Source organism: Berghia stephanieae, chromosome 1 (assembly GCF_034508935.2).
Source record: "Berghia stephanieae isolate SIO BIC M18660-M18661 chromosome 1, UCSD_Bste_1.3, whole genome shotgun sequence".
NCBI lineage: Eukaryota > Metazoa > Mollusca > Gastropoda > Nudibranchia > Aeolidiidae > Berghia > Berghia stephanieae.
The window spans coordinates 126814823-126831827 of NC_088360.1; the positions used below are offsets into that span (position 1 = coordinate 126814823).

The following is a 17005-nucleotide window of genomic DNA, read 5'->3' on the forward strand; positions in this document are numbered from 1 at the left end:
AACACACAAAACTCTGTGTAACCATGAACTTTTATAGTCTGGTTAATACAGTTTAGTGAGAACAACTCACAAACGCGGATGGCAAAAAACAATAACAAAGGCCTGTGTGACGTCATCCTCGTTCTATCTATATCTTACCTTCTTGTCTTGTTAAAGACTGAATATTAAAAGGTTATGATTTCTTCGTTATCCATTAACTCACTGGCGACAGAAGTGGCCATCAGCAGGGTTCCTGTGGCAGATGCATTGGCTACAGCCTGGCTTCTTGTCAAACTTCGATCCAGGTGAGTGGCCATCGGGGCATCCTTTGGTTTAGAATAGATTGGTATTATGAATTGCATGTAAAATGGTTTATATCAATATCAATAGATGATGAAAATACAGACGGTCGTAATGATTATACTACTACTACTACTACTACTACTACTACTACTACTACTACTACTACTACTACTACTACTACTACTACTACTACTACTACTACTACTACTACTACTACTACTACTACTACTACTACTACTACTACTACTACTACTACTACTACTACTACTTTTAAATAATCATATCTCCGATAACAAAAACCCCAAACTAATTACATACAAAAACAAAATAAAACAAAAACAGAAACAAACAAACAAAACAAAAAAAAAAAAACAAAAAAAAAAAAAATAAAAGGGAAAAAATCCCAAAAGAAAATTACCAACAACCCAACAACCCCCCCCCCCCCCCGAAATATAAAACAAAAACAACAACAACAACATAATAATAAAATAAATAAACAACAAACCAAAAAAAAAGCCAAAGATAGATTTTAAAAATAATGAAAACGCACAGAAACAAACAATAACAAAGAAACATTTTAACTTCATGTTACCCTGTAAGTACACCCGGGGGAAAAGAAGCCCATTCTTAATTAAGGTCAGTGCCTCTTGACGCTGTGTAGAATATCTTTTACTGCATAGATTACATTACAATAACAGTGCAATATGAAGTAACTCTTACCTTCTCCCTCAGTGGTTGGTATCTTGGACTGGACTACAGCGATGACAGTAACCAGAACAAGGGCGACAATAAGGGCACGCATTGTGAAGCTATAATATAAACAAGAAATCAAAGAAGACTTATTTCGTATAGGGGGTAATAATTTTATGACATTCATCCCCGCCCCCCCCTCCCCCCTCCAAATTATTTCATCGAAGTGTAGGTCCATATTTACGAGTCTGATAACCTGAATTTTGATGAACTCATTGATGTAATGCAAATGCTCACAACACAACATTCATAATTATTATAATATCATAGGGTTGTTCAGGTCAAAGACGACGTGCACGTGTTTGCAGGTCTGATAACCGATGGGCTTTAACCAGGCTTTAACATTGTTTTAATGGACAAGATTTTGGGTTGGTTTGAGAGTGTTTCCATTACATCAAGGAGACCATAATAATTTGAGGTTATCAGACCTGCAAATAAGTACCTACACGTCGGTCAAAGACCTTTAAATAGCCAGTGAAAAAGATTGACCTGGTATGATCTTAGCCATGATGATCCTTTATATCATGAGCAATCAAAAATATAACACTTAGAAAACATCAAATGCATATTTTAAGTAATGGAACTCCCTGTCAATAGCATTTTTGAATGAGTTATACTTTTGGAATCTTTGGTTATAAATTTTAAACTGTTTTTCGTAAAGACGATATATACGATACGATACATTACAACATTGTTAAAACAAGCCGATGATTGCGTTCATCATGCAGACCTGTAAATATAAATACGCATCTCTCTCTCTCTCTCTCTCTCTCTCTCTCTCTCTCTCTCTCTCTCTCTCTCTCTCTCTCTCTCTCCCCCACCCCCCAAAAAGGCCCAAAAGAACCCCCCCCCCTCCCCAAATACAGACCAAATAAAAAAATAACAACAACAAAAAAAAAACAAAAACAACCCAACTCCCCCCCCCCTCAACCCCCCCCCCCCCCTCAAACCCCCACCCCCCTCAAACCCCCCACCCCCGCAAAAAAAAAAACAACAAAAAAAAAACAAAAACAACAAAAACAAACAAACAACAAAGACAAACTAACAAAACAAACAAAACAAACAAACAAACAAAATCAAAACGAACCAAACAAAAATCTAAATTTTTAAAAATCCCCCCTCCCCCAATGAAAAGACAAACATAAATAAGAACAATAAAAAAAACCCAACAATATATAGAAAAAAAAAACCCCCAAAAAACAAACAAAACAAACTAAAACAAACCAACAACAAACAAATGTAAAAAAAAAAAAAAATAATAAAAAAGACCAAAACCCGCAAAGAAAAATGCTCAGTAACATTTAAATGCCCTTTACAACAATGCGTAGTAATTACATAATCTCGAAGGGCATGTTGAATACATTTGCTGAAATTATTCAATAAATCGTAAATGTTGGTGAGAAGAATTACATAGGATCACAAATGCCAATGTAAAGTCAAAACTGACAATTCGTCGTTGATTTCACGTATCATATATTATTATTATAATATCAGGAAAACAAAACAACAATATCGACACTGTGCATAGTGCTTAGTCATCGTGTAAGAGCTCCTTGTGCTTAGTGCATAGTAATGAAGGATTTTACCTACTGTCGTCTGTGCTAAACTCATGATTCATGATTTATCGCAACACCACTGGAAATTTCTAGTTGTTTTATAAGATATATTTTAAAAATATATGACGTGATATATCTATATTTAAAAATAAATAAATTATGCCCTTCCGCCACGACACCAATAAGATATTGTCGCCTAGTCATTCCACGAAGGAATAATATAGATAATTCATCAAACAAGATGTCTGATGTCAACAGGCAGGAATCACCCATGTTGTCCAAGTGAGCAATTTGGGGGTTAATAATTTTGCCCAGGGAAAAAAACGAAAGTGCCTAAAGCGGGGCCCGAACCTGGGACCTTCCGGGTCACCATGCAATGTCTTAATCACTCGGCCACTTCTACCCCCCCCCCCATATATATATATATATATATATATATATATATATATATATATATATATATATATATAATATATCATTAAGGTATTTCATACTTTGCTATAAACTAGCCTAGCGTCCTATCCATAGAAGAGCCGGCAATTACTATGGTCTATTTCACCCTATAGAAACCGGGATAAACCCCGGCCCGTGTGCCAACCACAATAATATATGAAATTGACGACGAATAATAGATTAACGCGTTGAAAAGTATTAAATCAAAATTGTACAACATTATGTGGATAAAAAGGATGAACCATTCATAAATCCCAGAGGAATTAAATCTCTGTCGACCATAGTTTGCATTCATTCTATTTAATATTGGTGTCATGTTTTAAAATGTTTTACGTCCTCTTTTACGAGACAAATGCTTAGAAAATGGGGGTCCAGATAGTTCAGTTGGCACAGCACTCGATTCATACACAAAGGGACCAAGATCGATACCGGATGCAGTCGAGATTTTTTTCTTCTGACCCCTCCCCACTCGGTCCACCCAGCAGTGATTGGGTAGCTGGTTTTGTTAGAGAAGCGGAAAGTACTTTGCTATAGATAGCGTCCTATCCATATGAGAGCCCGTAATTGATATTGTCTATTTCACGTAACTGGGATAAACCCCGGCCCCGTTTGTCTATAAAATGGCTTGACAGTGCTACTTTTCTTAATGCGTGGAAAACATTGATGCTATGTGTTTATGTAAAATTCTCAAAACATCCGCCAGCCATATCTAACAAAGCAACTCACAAAACTATGTGTAACATTTATAGTCTGATTAATATCTATAATTTACTGAGAGCTTATTACTAACAAGCTGTCTGAAAATAATAACAAAGAGCAGAGTGACGTCAACTTAGTTCCTTCTATAAAAATAAGAGCATTCAGAAAAATGAATAATAAAGTGGCCTTTTCCTTTTTTTTTTTCTTTTTTTTTTTTTTTGGATCAAGGTAAGATGTTGACCCGGAACAAGATCCGAAGGTCACAGTTCAATCGAATTTTGCAACAAAATGGACGCAGGGACTCTTTGAAACTGTTTCATTGAGATTTATGGTCACAGCTGAGCAAGTATAAATGTAAGTTACCGATTTGTTTTGACTTTCATTCTCGTGATTTGTTCAATTTGGATGGCTTGGTACAATGCTATTCTTTTGTTCTCAAATCACATTCAAATTGTGTAATTATGATACCATTTTCATTTCCCATTTCTATTATTTGAGTTCGAGTTTGAGTTTGAGACTGACTGAAGTTAATAAGGTCTTACCGAGTTTAAGTTTAAGGTGTCAAGTTCACCAGTTTACAAAAAGGCTGCCTCTATTCTCACCCGGGGTGAGAGTAGCGAAACTGTAGCCCTCTCATCCTGGGTGAGATTAGACCAATGGAGGGCTATTGGCTATTCTCACCTGGTGAACGTTCAGCGAAGTTAGTCCTCTCATTCTCACTTCACTAAGACTAAGATTAAGATTGGTGATTGAGTTAGAGGAGAATCGTGATTCTAATTTTTGTTTTTTTTATCAATAACAATTTTTTTGGGAGGCCTTCTGTAAACCCCTCGCACTAAGGGAAACAACCCAAGTATTCCTTTAATAAAACCTGTACTTGTACCTTTTTACTTTATTTTAACCAATAATTTATAATGATATGGAAAAACAAACACCCTAGCCCCTAGGAACAGGACCTTTACTAAAGATTAAAGACAAAGAAGACCTATAATTATGATTAACTAATTAATACTAATAGTATTAGTAATAGAAAAAAAATCCTCCGAAATGGGCCTGGAGCTAACCCTATTTTTTAAAAGGCCAGCTCTATTTCTCTGACTGAATGCTCAGGAAAATAAACTTGAACTCTATTTCTCCAAATGGTTGGCTAGCCTCCAGTAGCTGATGGGTTTTGGACGCGATGTCGATGCAATAGTGCGGCTAAGTTGTCTAGTGGTATGACACTCGCTTTCTGATCGGAAGGTCCTAGGTTCGAGCCTTGCGCTCGGCGCATAGTTGAGTCCTTGGAAAAGGCTCTTTACTCACATTCTCTCACCGTACTCAGGTGTAAAATGAGTACCTGGCCGTTAACAGCGTTGTCTTTGTCACTTTGTCCGAAAAATTGTAAATTCGCCTTACAGGTGTCATGTCCCATCCTACATGTTAAATGTTGCTGTTGACCATGGACCCCTTGTAAAGCGCTTTGAGCACATTTAGTGGATATTTCGCTATAAAAAGCTCAATTTATTATAATTAGATGCTCAATAAGAGTGGATAGAGAATTCTCACGAATCACCAAGCTAGTGTTTTTTAGTCATATTGTTGACAAAGACGGATTTTATCAAAAATTTGTGCTATCGCGAATACTCCATGGCGCGTTCACTTTTGCACTTCGCGCTGCACTATCAAAGAGAGAACAGAAGTAAACCTAAATAACAAAGCCAAAGTCTCAAGACGGGAACAGAGGTTGAAGGACAGGAATAGCACAAACTCAAGATAGATATCTAACAGAAAGTTGGGAATAAAAGACAGAGCACCCAAGCACTGGCAAAAGAAAACCCCCAAAAATGCATACACAGTCACCATTCATACAGACACTCTCGCAAATAACCAAAAAAATCTTGAGAGCGGAAACCGTTTGGAGAAATAGAGATCAAGTTTATTGTCCAGAGCTTTCAGAGAAATAGTCACTTCGTTTTTTAAAAAAGCCCTAGGACTGCTTAGCATTACCTTTCAATACGTCAACGACAAAATGGCAGCAGAGAACCAAAACAATGGCAATGTCAATGGTCATGTTAAGAAATTTTAAACTTTCACTAATCTATCAAGATTTCTTCTAGAGTTTTTAAAAATACTAGTACTATATATTGACAAATTGAATAAATAAATGCCTGACAAAAGATCCACTGTGAGAATACTAATTGAAAAAGATGCTACGAGGAGCTTATGGAATTTCTCTCTTGTGTTTGTCTACATGAGATTCTATTTGGCCACTTCTGAAGTTGAAATTTATTATTTTAATCCAAACTGATTATTTTTGGATTATTTTTGATGTCTTGGGAGTGTTATTTTAAGTTTGAATTTTTGGTTTATTTATGGATTATTTTGCTAGTAAGATCTTCAAAATTAATTTGTTTTCATGCAATAATATATTTTGGAAAACTGTTTATTGCTATTATCTTCTTTTCATAAAGATTTTACTGAATTTTTTATTTAAACATATTTGGAAGCTAAAAGGGGACTAGGTTCCAATAGGGAACAGATGTAGATTCCAGGAGCACACTATCAGTGTTCTTAGCTTGAGAGCACCTAAAAGACTCCAGCACAGGATCCCACTGAGACTGAGAGGAATACTCTCAAATTTTTGAGAATAGGTCATACTATCATAGTCATAGCCTAATTTCAGTTCACAGTATATTTTTTCTTAATGTGTCAAGTGTGCACCCCCCTCCCCCAATCGCCCCCAATATTAAAAAACAAAATACATTTTTGTACATTTCTCTGTGCATTGGTCTCATTCTCAAACGGTAAAATCTTGGGAGAGGACACTCCTTCATCGCAAATCATGACAGGTAAAAGACCCCTACCATATTCTTTGGATGTTAATGGTTAAAAGGCAGAAAAAATACTGCTAACTTCACCATTATTATGGTCTTCTCATGCACAGTAAAGGGCGTATAATCCAGCTTAAATTTAAATTCCTTGGCAAAATTAAATCCATTCGATTGTTTGTCTACGGCGCTTGCAACACATTTAGGTGATTTCAGGGCCAGTAAAAAGGAAGAAAATGGGATATGCAACAAGATGGCGCTAGCTGCCTTAACCTGGTGATGAAGAAGAAGAAGAACTTAGAAGACAAAGGGGAATTGGTTCAAAGAGGGCATCACCTAATACTAATATGACACTCTAGCAACACATTTAGGTGATTTCAGGGCCAGTAAAAAGGAAGAAAATGGGATATGCAACAAGATGGCGCGAGCTGCCTTAACCTGGTGATGATGAAGAAGAAGAACTTAGAAGACAAAAGGGAATTGGTTCAAAGAGGGCATCACCTAATACTAATATGTGTCTGAAATTGTTTTGTCATGTATGATTTTACAATATCTTCAGTTTTACTCGATTTTCAACGTATAGCTTTTCAAAATGACCATATGTGTACACAGTGTTTATTATTTTCATATAAAAGATCTTAAAGGATTTATATTTATATCAATGAAAATGCACATTGGTGTATAAAATCTTAATACAACTAAAGTATGATGTAATCTGATTGGTTGATCTCGTTTTGAAAAGGTCAGGGAGTCTAATTGCTAATTATAGCTTATAATTAGATATATAGGTGTGGGTGGTTCAACTCTCGATGTGTTTGTTATTACAATCTGTTAGAAATTTTACTTTTTTAACACTCATGGGAATATAAAGATAATTATCTTTTAAGATATAAATATGGAGGTTATTATTTATGCAGAAAATCGGCAACAACCTTAACTATCATGTTTGTGTCTCATTTTACTTCTAACCTCAGTCTGCCTTGTTCAAATATGTAAAACAATTCTTTTCAACCAAAATAAACATTATAATAAAACCTTGAGTGTTGGTATTGTCACCTTAAATCGACAACTGAATATTTGTAAATTCTTCTTCCTGAAAGCCAGTGCTTAATATTACTTTCAAGCAGAAAGTTTTTGCAAAATGGGTCATGCCATGTTTCCAAAGTTGTTTAGTATATCAGGACAGCTTAATTTGGGAACTGACCTCGTCACTTTATAAACAAAGAAATGGAAGGTGAGGTTTAAAATGAGTTTTTAAAAACTTTGATATTTTTAATGAACTAAAGTTTTGAAGAATTAAAAAGCTGCAGAGAAAGCTGAAGTACAAATATCATTTTGTTTTTTTGTTTTTTTTTTCATTTAAGTGAAGGCATATTGATTTTTGTAAAACCCCTATTGAAGAAAGAGTACATTTAACAGAATGAACGTCAAAATTATAGGCTGGTTTCGAATTTTTCCTTTTTATAAAAATTTCTTGAAGAGTTATTTTAAAAAGACTTTTAAAGCATATTAGTCTACATTAAATGATCTAAGTGAAACATCAATCAGTGGTTACAAAATACATAACATCCAAAAGGAAAATCTTATCTAAAAGGAAGGTTATATTCCAATTTTATAAAATGTTGTCCCCAGAAAAAAAAAGAACAACTTGAAAAAAATAAAAATCACTGTTTCCATCTCAGCCAGGGCAAGGAAAGGGTAGTATTCTCATTTATATACAACAAAAGCAGCTGTTTTGGCTAAAGCAGTTACAAATAGGGGAATGAAATACCCAGCAAATAATCCAGTTACGGATGGTCGAAAAATCTCTACCTAAAAATAAATCAGTCATTATCCTCAGGCAGAATTTCTGGAAGGTTATCAAGCAACCTGCATAAGCTTTACTTTGATCGATCACCAATGGCCAAATGGTGGTCATCACATTTGTTACAAAATTCAAATCAGAATATTAGATGTATTGTTTATGATGGAAGCATTTATCTCCTGTACTTTTTTTTCTTATGTTGCTTGATTTTCAATAAATAGTTAGCTATCATAAATAATTGTGTGTATACTTATATACATTTAAAAAAAAATATTGGTATTGGCATAATATTACTATTTTCTCCTCTTGATATCTCAAATTATTATTTTTTTAAAAATTTGTTGATGTTATTAGATTATTCGCTGATCTTGGTTATGATTCAAAGACATTCCAATAAATTAACACCTTTACAGTAAATTTAAAATGCAAATCATTAAAAACTAAATGTTATACTTGACTACATTAAAGTTAAAGAAACAGCTATGCAAGAAAAGATTTCAATTTCAAATCAAGATAATAATAATTAGAAGTACTCACATGTAGAAATGTTTCAGACTTTGTGATATGTCTAACTGACTCTAATGTTGGAGTTACTCGCTTATATAGTATTGTTTTATATACACCACTTCTAATATACTTATACTAATTTGATACACTGCATATTTAATATTAATAATGAAACATTTTGTATTCCTTTTTGTGATGAAGCCCTGATTGTGATATTATCTGTGATAAAGCTATCAGTGGCAGGTTGTCATTTGTACTATTGAAGTATTTTTTACTTTCATTTATGGTATTGGTATATTTAGTGACAGGGTGTAATATACAACAATCTAATTGTCAAGTTTTATGTGAAAAATGAATTTAATATCTATAATGACAATATAGGATCATTTTTCCATTATTTCGTGTCTTGCTTAGCAAAGAACATTTGCTTTTACGTTAAACTAATAAGTATATATCATATCTAATTTTTTAAAAATGGTAATAGTTTGAGATGGTAAGATAATTTAACCCTCACCCCTCAGCTATCAAAAGAAGCTAACTTGAAAATAAAAATATGACAAGTTTACAGCCGAGGTAGTTTCCAGACTTATCATTATTAGATAAATTCTTTTCAAATTTTCTCTACTCAGTGTTTTTAAAAAATTTATTTTGTTTATTGTTTTATCATGCAAATTCTTTTTAGCTGATGTACTTCAATTTGATATAAGTGAAAGTCACATCGTTTAATGTTTATTTTTTTAACCTTTGCTTTAATCTTTATCTCTTATTTGACATAAAAATCTCTCTTCTTAGATAGAAGAAAGAAAATATGTGAAAGTCACATCGATTGCTGAATCTTTAATCTTCTCTTTTTTTTAAACTTTGTGTTCACTCTTCTTAGAGAGAAGAAATCATCTCTGCCTTTGCATTTGTTTACTCCTGTGGAACCCCCCCCCCCCCCCCCCTTTCAAATCATCTCATAAATTTTAAATCTATATATCTTATCTCACAAGATATGTCAGTTGCACTGGTCTCTTTTTAGTTAAAACACTTGTTCAGTTTTAAACGTTTCATTTTCTGTCTTTCATTACAGGAAATCGTTAGTCTTGAACCTTAAACAAGAGGATTTCATGAGTTTCATTGGATCTGAAGAAAATGCAAATAAATGTTCTTTTAAAATACTGATCTTCTTCCAATGATAAAATCCAGCAACATGGAGAACTTCCAGAAACATAATTTGTCTCATCAGAGTTGTGTGGATTCCATTTTTGATTCTATGGAACTTCAAGAAGTCCCTGAGAGTGAAATAGTGTCTCTAGAAAATCAGCTCAATGAGGCTGAATGCAGCAATATCAGGGAAGGCAGTACATTTGAACATGAAACCAAGTCCAAATTAGCCCAGGATTGTTTACAAGATTTCAGGGCCGTTTTCTTCCCTGATGATCCCAATCCTGATTTGAAAAGAAATGATGAACATTCAACTGCAGGTCATTCAGGGACTGATCATTTGAGTACCTGTGCTGAGATAGGTTCTGTATCTTCAATAATTGAGAAGGTATGGTTTTCATCTTTAATGATGTATAAGGTTGTCTTGAAAATGCAATCTCATATATTCGTCAAAAGTGTCAGGGTTGCCAATTTTCTGTATTTTTAAGGAATTCAGTATGTTAATGAGGCAACGATGTTTTTTAAAACTGAAATTGCATTTTTCTGAGAATTTGAAATTTAAAATCACATTTTGTCATCTGCTTCATACCAACATAATACCAGATTAAGTAATGGTCCAAAAAATATTGTCTTTTAAAAAAACAATAAAAAACAATCAAGGTACAATGACTCAATAACCTGTCATCACGATTTTTTTTTCTTTTCTTTTCTTTTTTAAAAAAAGTTTTTCTTTTCTTTCTTTTTTTATCTTTTCTTTTCTTTCTTTTTTTATTTGAATATTGACAAGTAACCCAGAAACTGAGAGATTGGCACACAATAGTTTAGTAAGGTAGCAAAAGTAGGTGAGAGACTGGGTAGTATGAGTATAAAATGAGTAAATTAACAAACTGAATTTTTAAATTTGCAATATCCAATAAATTTTCTCAAAGCGCTTTACAAGGGTCCCAAACCAACAGCAATTTAACATGTAGTGTGAGATATGATGCCTGCAAGGCACTATTACAATTTTTTTTACAACAGAGGTAATGCTGTTACTGACCAGGTACTCATTTTACACATGTTTGGTGAGAGAATGTGAGTAAACAGTTTTCTAAGGACTCTTCATGTGCTGCCTACAGCGGCACTTAAACCAGAAACCCACAGGTCTGAAAGCAAGAGTCATTGTGCAAGCACGCTAATGTTGAGAGAGAAGCACTCAAAAATACAGCAGCAGTAAGTTCTAACAGGGTCATGTGCTATGGTGGGGAACTGAGATGTTAGAAAAAGAATTCGAAACAATCATTTCATTATCAAATTTATTTGATTGTATTTTGGTTTATTCCCAATACTCTTTAAATAAAATTTTTCAGTTTTTTTTTTTTTCCAATTAAATAATATTGAAATGACTTAAGATTGTCTCAAATACATCACATCACGGCATTTTGTTACTGCCTGTCTGATATTGGTGAAAACAAAAAAGTATGGTCTTTCCTCTGGCTCTTTTCGATGCCTTATTTGCAATGGTTTTATTATTCATGTCAAGAGAAATGGAGGAAAACTATTTTTTTATAATTCTCTCTTTGAATTAACTTAATATCATCTTTTTATGGCAAAAGTTACAAAAAAGAAAAAAAAAAACCTTCGGTCACAATCTTCTATGAACTAGAGAGATTCTATAATTATAAAATCTCTCTCTATACACTCAGTTGTTTTTGGGTTTTAAAAAAAAAACAAAAAACTTTTTTACGTTTTAAAACTGACCCTTTCCCTTTTAAGCTCCTACTGTTTGATTAAAACTTTTTAGGAATTTATTGATAAAAGCATTTTTTGACACAGCAAGTTATCTTTTACCACGGACTGGGAAGTTCTTTGTTGCAGCCATTATGATAATGTATCATGTATTTTTAAGGTAAATGAACCATATTGTTGTACAAATTTTTAAAACCTGTTGAAAGTAAACAATTTAAAATGAAGTGAATAGCTTATTTAAAATTTTGTTTTCTGATTGAAACTGTTTTGACACGAACTCCACCGTCCGAGTCATTCAATACCTTTGTGTGTGAACAATGTTTTGAGACATTTTCTACTATTTAATTATCATAGTGTTTAAACAACATTTTTTCTTTTTTTTTCTACTTAGGTGTGCAAGGAAGTCAATGGTAATTTTGATAGCGAACCCTGTGTAGATGATATTGACAATGCCAATAACCAAGAAGCTTCTGAAGGTAGGTTATCAACTTCAAGGGATGATTATATACTGCTGATTCATGTTTTATATTTTTATCAATTATTTAAAAATATCATTTATAAGTAATTTATAAATTCCAACATGTTTTTGCCAATATTATTGTTGATTAATCTATTTAATATAAGTAATATTAATATTATTATTATTATTATTATTATTATTATTATTATTATTATTATTATTATTATTATTATTATTATTATTATTATTATTATTATTATTATTATTATTATTCTGTCTTGTTGAACTGCTTTATTTGATAATATTCATCAACACTTGTGATTCCTAGGCCTTTCTTTCAGCATGCTAAATTTTCATTTCTTCAAAGCAAAAGCTTTTGCTTTTTTTAATGTGAAGTTTAAGATTTTAATTATCTCATCTTAGCTGTCAAGTATGGCTGTTGATACATGATTATTTTCATGTCTGTATTTTGAATTGTCCAAGCACTTATTAACTTAGTTGTGCAACATAACAATTTTGATGGCGCCCTTGCAAGAGAGTGTGAGGGGACTTGGCTATCCAGAAAATTGAATGCAAAAGCTAATATAGTTGTGAAATAAATCAATTGGAAATTAGTGCCAGATTGACATGGCTTGAAATCCATCCAGGACTAGGGAGTAAGTACTATTTAGGCCTGTCTTTGTGAAAAGGAAAACTGCCCTTGACTAGATTCAATCAAGTTTATTGACATAATGAAGAACAAAAGTACTAATTCAAAAGTTGTGCAAACATTCAATACATATAAATGTGGCAATATTATTTCAGATTCCCGTATTCATTCTATTACAGGCTTATTTTATTATTATTTGCAAGTGGATGTATCTTGATACCAAAATTTTCATTTTTGTTCTCAATTTTTATGCACTATTTTTGTTCTTAAATTTTTAAATTTTTTTCCAGTCAATCCCAGTCATGCGTGCCCAGTGTGCTATTTGCCTTTTACAACAGAAAAGCGTTTAAACTATCATCAATCACGTTTTAATCATCATGTTGAAAGAGATTCAACACAACAGAACTCAGGTGCCAAACGACCCAGAAATTACCAGAAGCCAAAACCATTTCAGTGTGGAATTTGTGATAAATTGTTAGCATCCTGTGATTACCTTAAGCATCATATGAGGACCCATACAGATGAACGTCCATTCAAATGTACATTGTGTGAGAAAACTTTTAGGCAACCAAGTAACTTGCATGCACATATGCGAATCCATACAAATGAAAAGCCTTTCAAATGCAAAATCTGTGACAAAGCATTTAGTCAGAGTGGTAACATGCACATCCACATGGGTATTCATTTGGATAAGAAAAGGTTTCAGTGCCCTACATGTGGAAAATATTTCAGTCAAAATGGAAGTTTGCGTAATCACATGAAAATTCATAGTGGAGAAAGACCCCATGTATGTACTGAATGTGGGAAGGATTTTGTTAGAAAAAGTCATCTGGATGCTCATATAAGAACTCATACAGGAGAAAAACCATTCATCTGTTCTTTTTGTACTCGGGCATTTTCTCAGTCGGGAGATCTTCAGTCTCATATGAGGCTTCATACTGGAGACCTGCCCCATGTGTGCTCTGAATGCGGGAAAGGCTACAGTGCTAAGAGCCACCTTACCAAACACATGCGTATTCACAGCCCAGAGAGACCGTTTGAATGTTCTATTTGTGGGAAAGCTTACAATGCCAAAAGTACCTTGGTCAGTCACATGAGATTGCACACAGGTGATAGGCCATATGGTTGCTCTTGGTGTGAAAAACGTTTTTACAGCAGCAGTCATCTCAAGAAACACATAAAGGTCCATCACAATTCTTTTTTCGTAAATAATGAAGTGCAAAGACCACGAATGCCACACATTTACAGAAAACCATCTGACCTTGTAGAAACAGTGAATGAGTTGCCTTCTGAGCCTGTTACTGTAGCAGAGGAATCACCATCTCAACAAACCATTGTTATGAATGGGTCACCAGATATCCAGTCATAATGTGTAGACTTGCCTTAGAATAGATAGAGTGCTGATCTACCCTAATTCAGAAATAAATTGTGTATGAATGAGCCATAATACAACAATTATGTTTGAAATCATTTTTATATATTGCTATTTTTTTTTAAAGATTTTATTTTTTGTTTTAATTTTTTTGTTTTTGTTTTGTTTTGTTTTGTTATCGAAGTTCAAGAAAATTAAGCTTCTCTCGTGGAAGAGAGAGAATTTCCTTTTTTAAAAGATGTTTGTAAAAGGTGGAATGAGATCCTATCAACCTTTCTTGTTTTTTTCAAATTAGCAGATTATCAGAAATATTCTTAATCATGAAGTTTTTAAAAGTATTTTTTTAGTTTCTTTATTTTGATTTTTATATTTTTTATCTTTCGTATTGTTATTGCTACTCAAGCAAATTAAGTTTCAATCATGAAAGAGAGAATTCTTCCATTTAAAAGATATTTTTTTTTTTTCAATTATTGGAAATGTTGAAAAGTATGAAATTGTGGTTTGAAGGAAACTATGGGTGGTCTTATTATTTAGATATAGTATGTGACAACTAGAACAGAGAAGAGATAGTATGTTACCCACCCTGCAATCTGGTAATATGAAATGGTGGACCAGATTAAATTAAAAATTTTAATTACGACACTTTTGAGTCGAATTTGTTCTTTGAAAAAACAATTTTTGAGATAAAAATAAAACTCATTTGTTGTTGTTGCAGTTCTGATTAATGGGGCTTTAATTTTTATTTTCATGGCCTGGTTCACCCTGAAATGCTGCAAGGCTGAGACAGTGGGTCACATGGGATGCAATAGATTACACTGCAGGGTAGAGATATACAGGGGCCGAAGTGGCCGAGTGGTTTAGATTGTGATTCGAAAGGTACCATGTTCGAGCCCTGCTTCAGGCACTTTCTTTTTTTTCCTAGGGTAAGATTATTAACCCCCAATTTGCTCACTTGGACAACATGGGTGATTCCTGTTGACATCAGACTTCTTGTTTGATAATTTATCTAGGCAACAGTATCTTATGATAGCATAATGGATGGGCGTAATTTGTTTTTTTAAGAGAAATACATCAACATCATAGGGACTGTGGTAAAATGTAACTTAATAGCCATTTGTCGTCTGATTGAAATTCTGACAATCTCATTATCGACATAAATTTTACCAGAAGACTTATATTTACGACATAGTGATGAATCGATATTAGCAATAATCTCCCTAGAAAAAACAAAACAAAACTGTCGTCTTGTAAAATTTATGTCGATTACAAGGTTTTTGTTTATTAAGCTTAAATATATAGACAGAAAAAAAGGACTTTGATGTATTGTCAATGTTAGTATGATGTCGATATATATGCTCTGCACTGTACCGTACTGCATATTTTAAATGGCATGTAATTTTTGTAGAACAATTGGAAAAGTGAAGTTTATGCCAACTGATATCTTCCATCACTTTTTACTGCTGTGGTGAAAATAATGCAATAAAAAAAGGAGATAAAATTTAATTGGTTTATTTATCTGGATATTTTGAATGAAAATTAGTTAAATCTATTTTGTGGTTTCGTTTAATTGTCATGACTGCATCTTACTCTTACAATAGGCTCCAGTTTTTCTTGTTCACAAAATATATTTCTTGGGTGAATGAACATCCTTGTAATAATGACCTCTTTCTGCAGTGGAGGATATTAAGCTTGGCTTCTCTTCTCTGTTCTAGTTGTCCCATTTTGTTTTATTGTCTATCCTTGTTGTGGAACAAGAGTATCTGGTTTTATCCTGTTTCTAGCTCGGATTCCTTGCCAATAGAGAAGCAATCCAGTGTTAGTGTGGTCAGTGTGGTCTTTGGCTAGACATACGTTTAGGATGCACTTTTGATAAATTTCTAAGCAACCTATATTTTGCTTTTTGTAAAAATTGTATATGTTTGTTGTTGAAGATATGTAACTCGTATCACCTCCCCTTTTAATAATGTTGAAATGGCCGAAAATGGCCTTTCTCAGGTGATATATATATATATATATATATATATATATATATATATATATATATATATATATATATATATATATATATATATATATATATATTATAAATAAAACAAACAAGAGCACAATAGATAAATACCACATTTATGTAAGTGCTGATTCAATATTTTTGTTACTGTGATCCAAGTACGTGCTTAAAAATATTATTTCTCTTGGTGGATAACATAAAGTCTGCGACCTGAGATAAAAAAGGTTTTCCAATGATACCTTGCAGGGTGAGAACTCAGGGATCTTGCTTAAGACAAAAAGAATCAGAAGCATATCCGCTTCACCACAAATACCAGCATATTTGCCGTCGTAGTAAGGACATCTTCATGATTAGTATTCATAATGGAAGTTTGCTGATTTAAAAAAGAATATTTATAAAGATTTTTTTCTCCTTTATTTTCTGTTTTAAAAAATTTAGTCTACCTTTCTTTTTTAACAGAATTATTCTCAAGTTCTTTGTAAATAAAGTTAATATAATCCAAAGTGTATATTTGTAGTATATAATAGGTGCATTTATCCATCGGGGTATAGTAAAGTTTCACGATCAAATTATTTTCTCTAATGAATAACTATTTATGAAAGGGTTTTTTACAGTTGTTGTTTTTTGAGTTCCAATATTATCAATTGTGTAACAGGCAGAGTGATTAGGGCCCTTCAATGTAATTTGTTAATTTAACCAGAAATATCTGGGTGGGGTTCCTTACTTCCCATAGTGGGCAGGGAGGCTCTTACTGTTTCTTCTTTCCCCTTTTATCTGTTTT

General features: G+C 33.1%; 2 protein-coding genes across 3 annotated transcripts in view; one reads left to right on the forward strand and one right to left on the reverse strand.

Moving 5' to 3' along the window:
- Positions 1-9020, reverse strand: part of LOC144963073 (uncharacterized) — a 9627-nt gene extending 607 nt beyond the window's left edge. The window contains exons 1-3 of one of the 2 annotated variants that reach the window (XM_078896705.1): positions 8892-9020; positions 1003-1091; positions 203-305 (exon numbers count right to left, since the gene is read on the reverse strand). In XM_078896705.1, the coding sequence (XP_078752831.1) occupies positions 203-305; positions 1003-1084 (185 nt within the window). In that variant the 5' untranslated portion in view covers positions 1085-1091; positions 8892-9020. Of the gene's footprint in view, positions 1-202; positions 306-1002; positions 1092-2618; positions 2747-8891 lie in introns of those variants that run through there. The other variant, XM_078896704.1, reaches the window with a different exon arrangement.
- LOC144963072 (uncharacterized) lies at positions 3972-16220 on the forward strand. The gene is made up of 4 exons (XM_078896703.1): positions 3972-4094; positions 9934-10395; positions 12127-12211; positions 13135-16220. Exons 2-4 carry the CDS (start codon positions 10036-10038, stop codon positions 14211-14213), a joined length of 1524 nt encoding a protein of 507 aa, XP_078752829.1. The 5' UTR covers positions 3972-4094; positions 9934-10035; the 3' UTR covers positions 14214-16220.
- Positions 16221-17005: the final 785 nt, after the last annotated feature.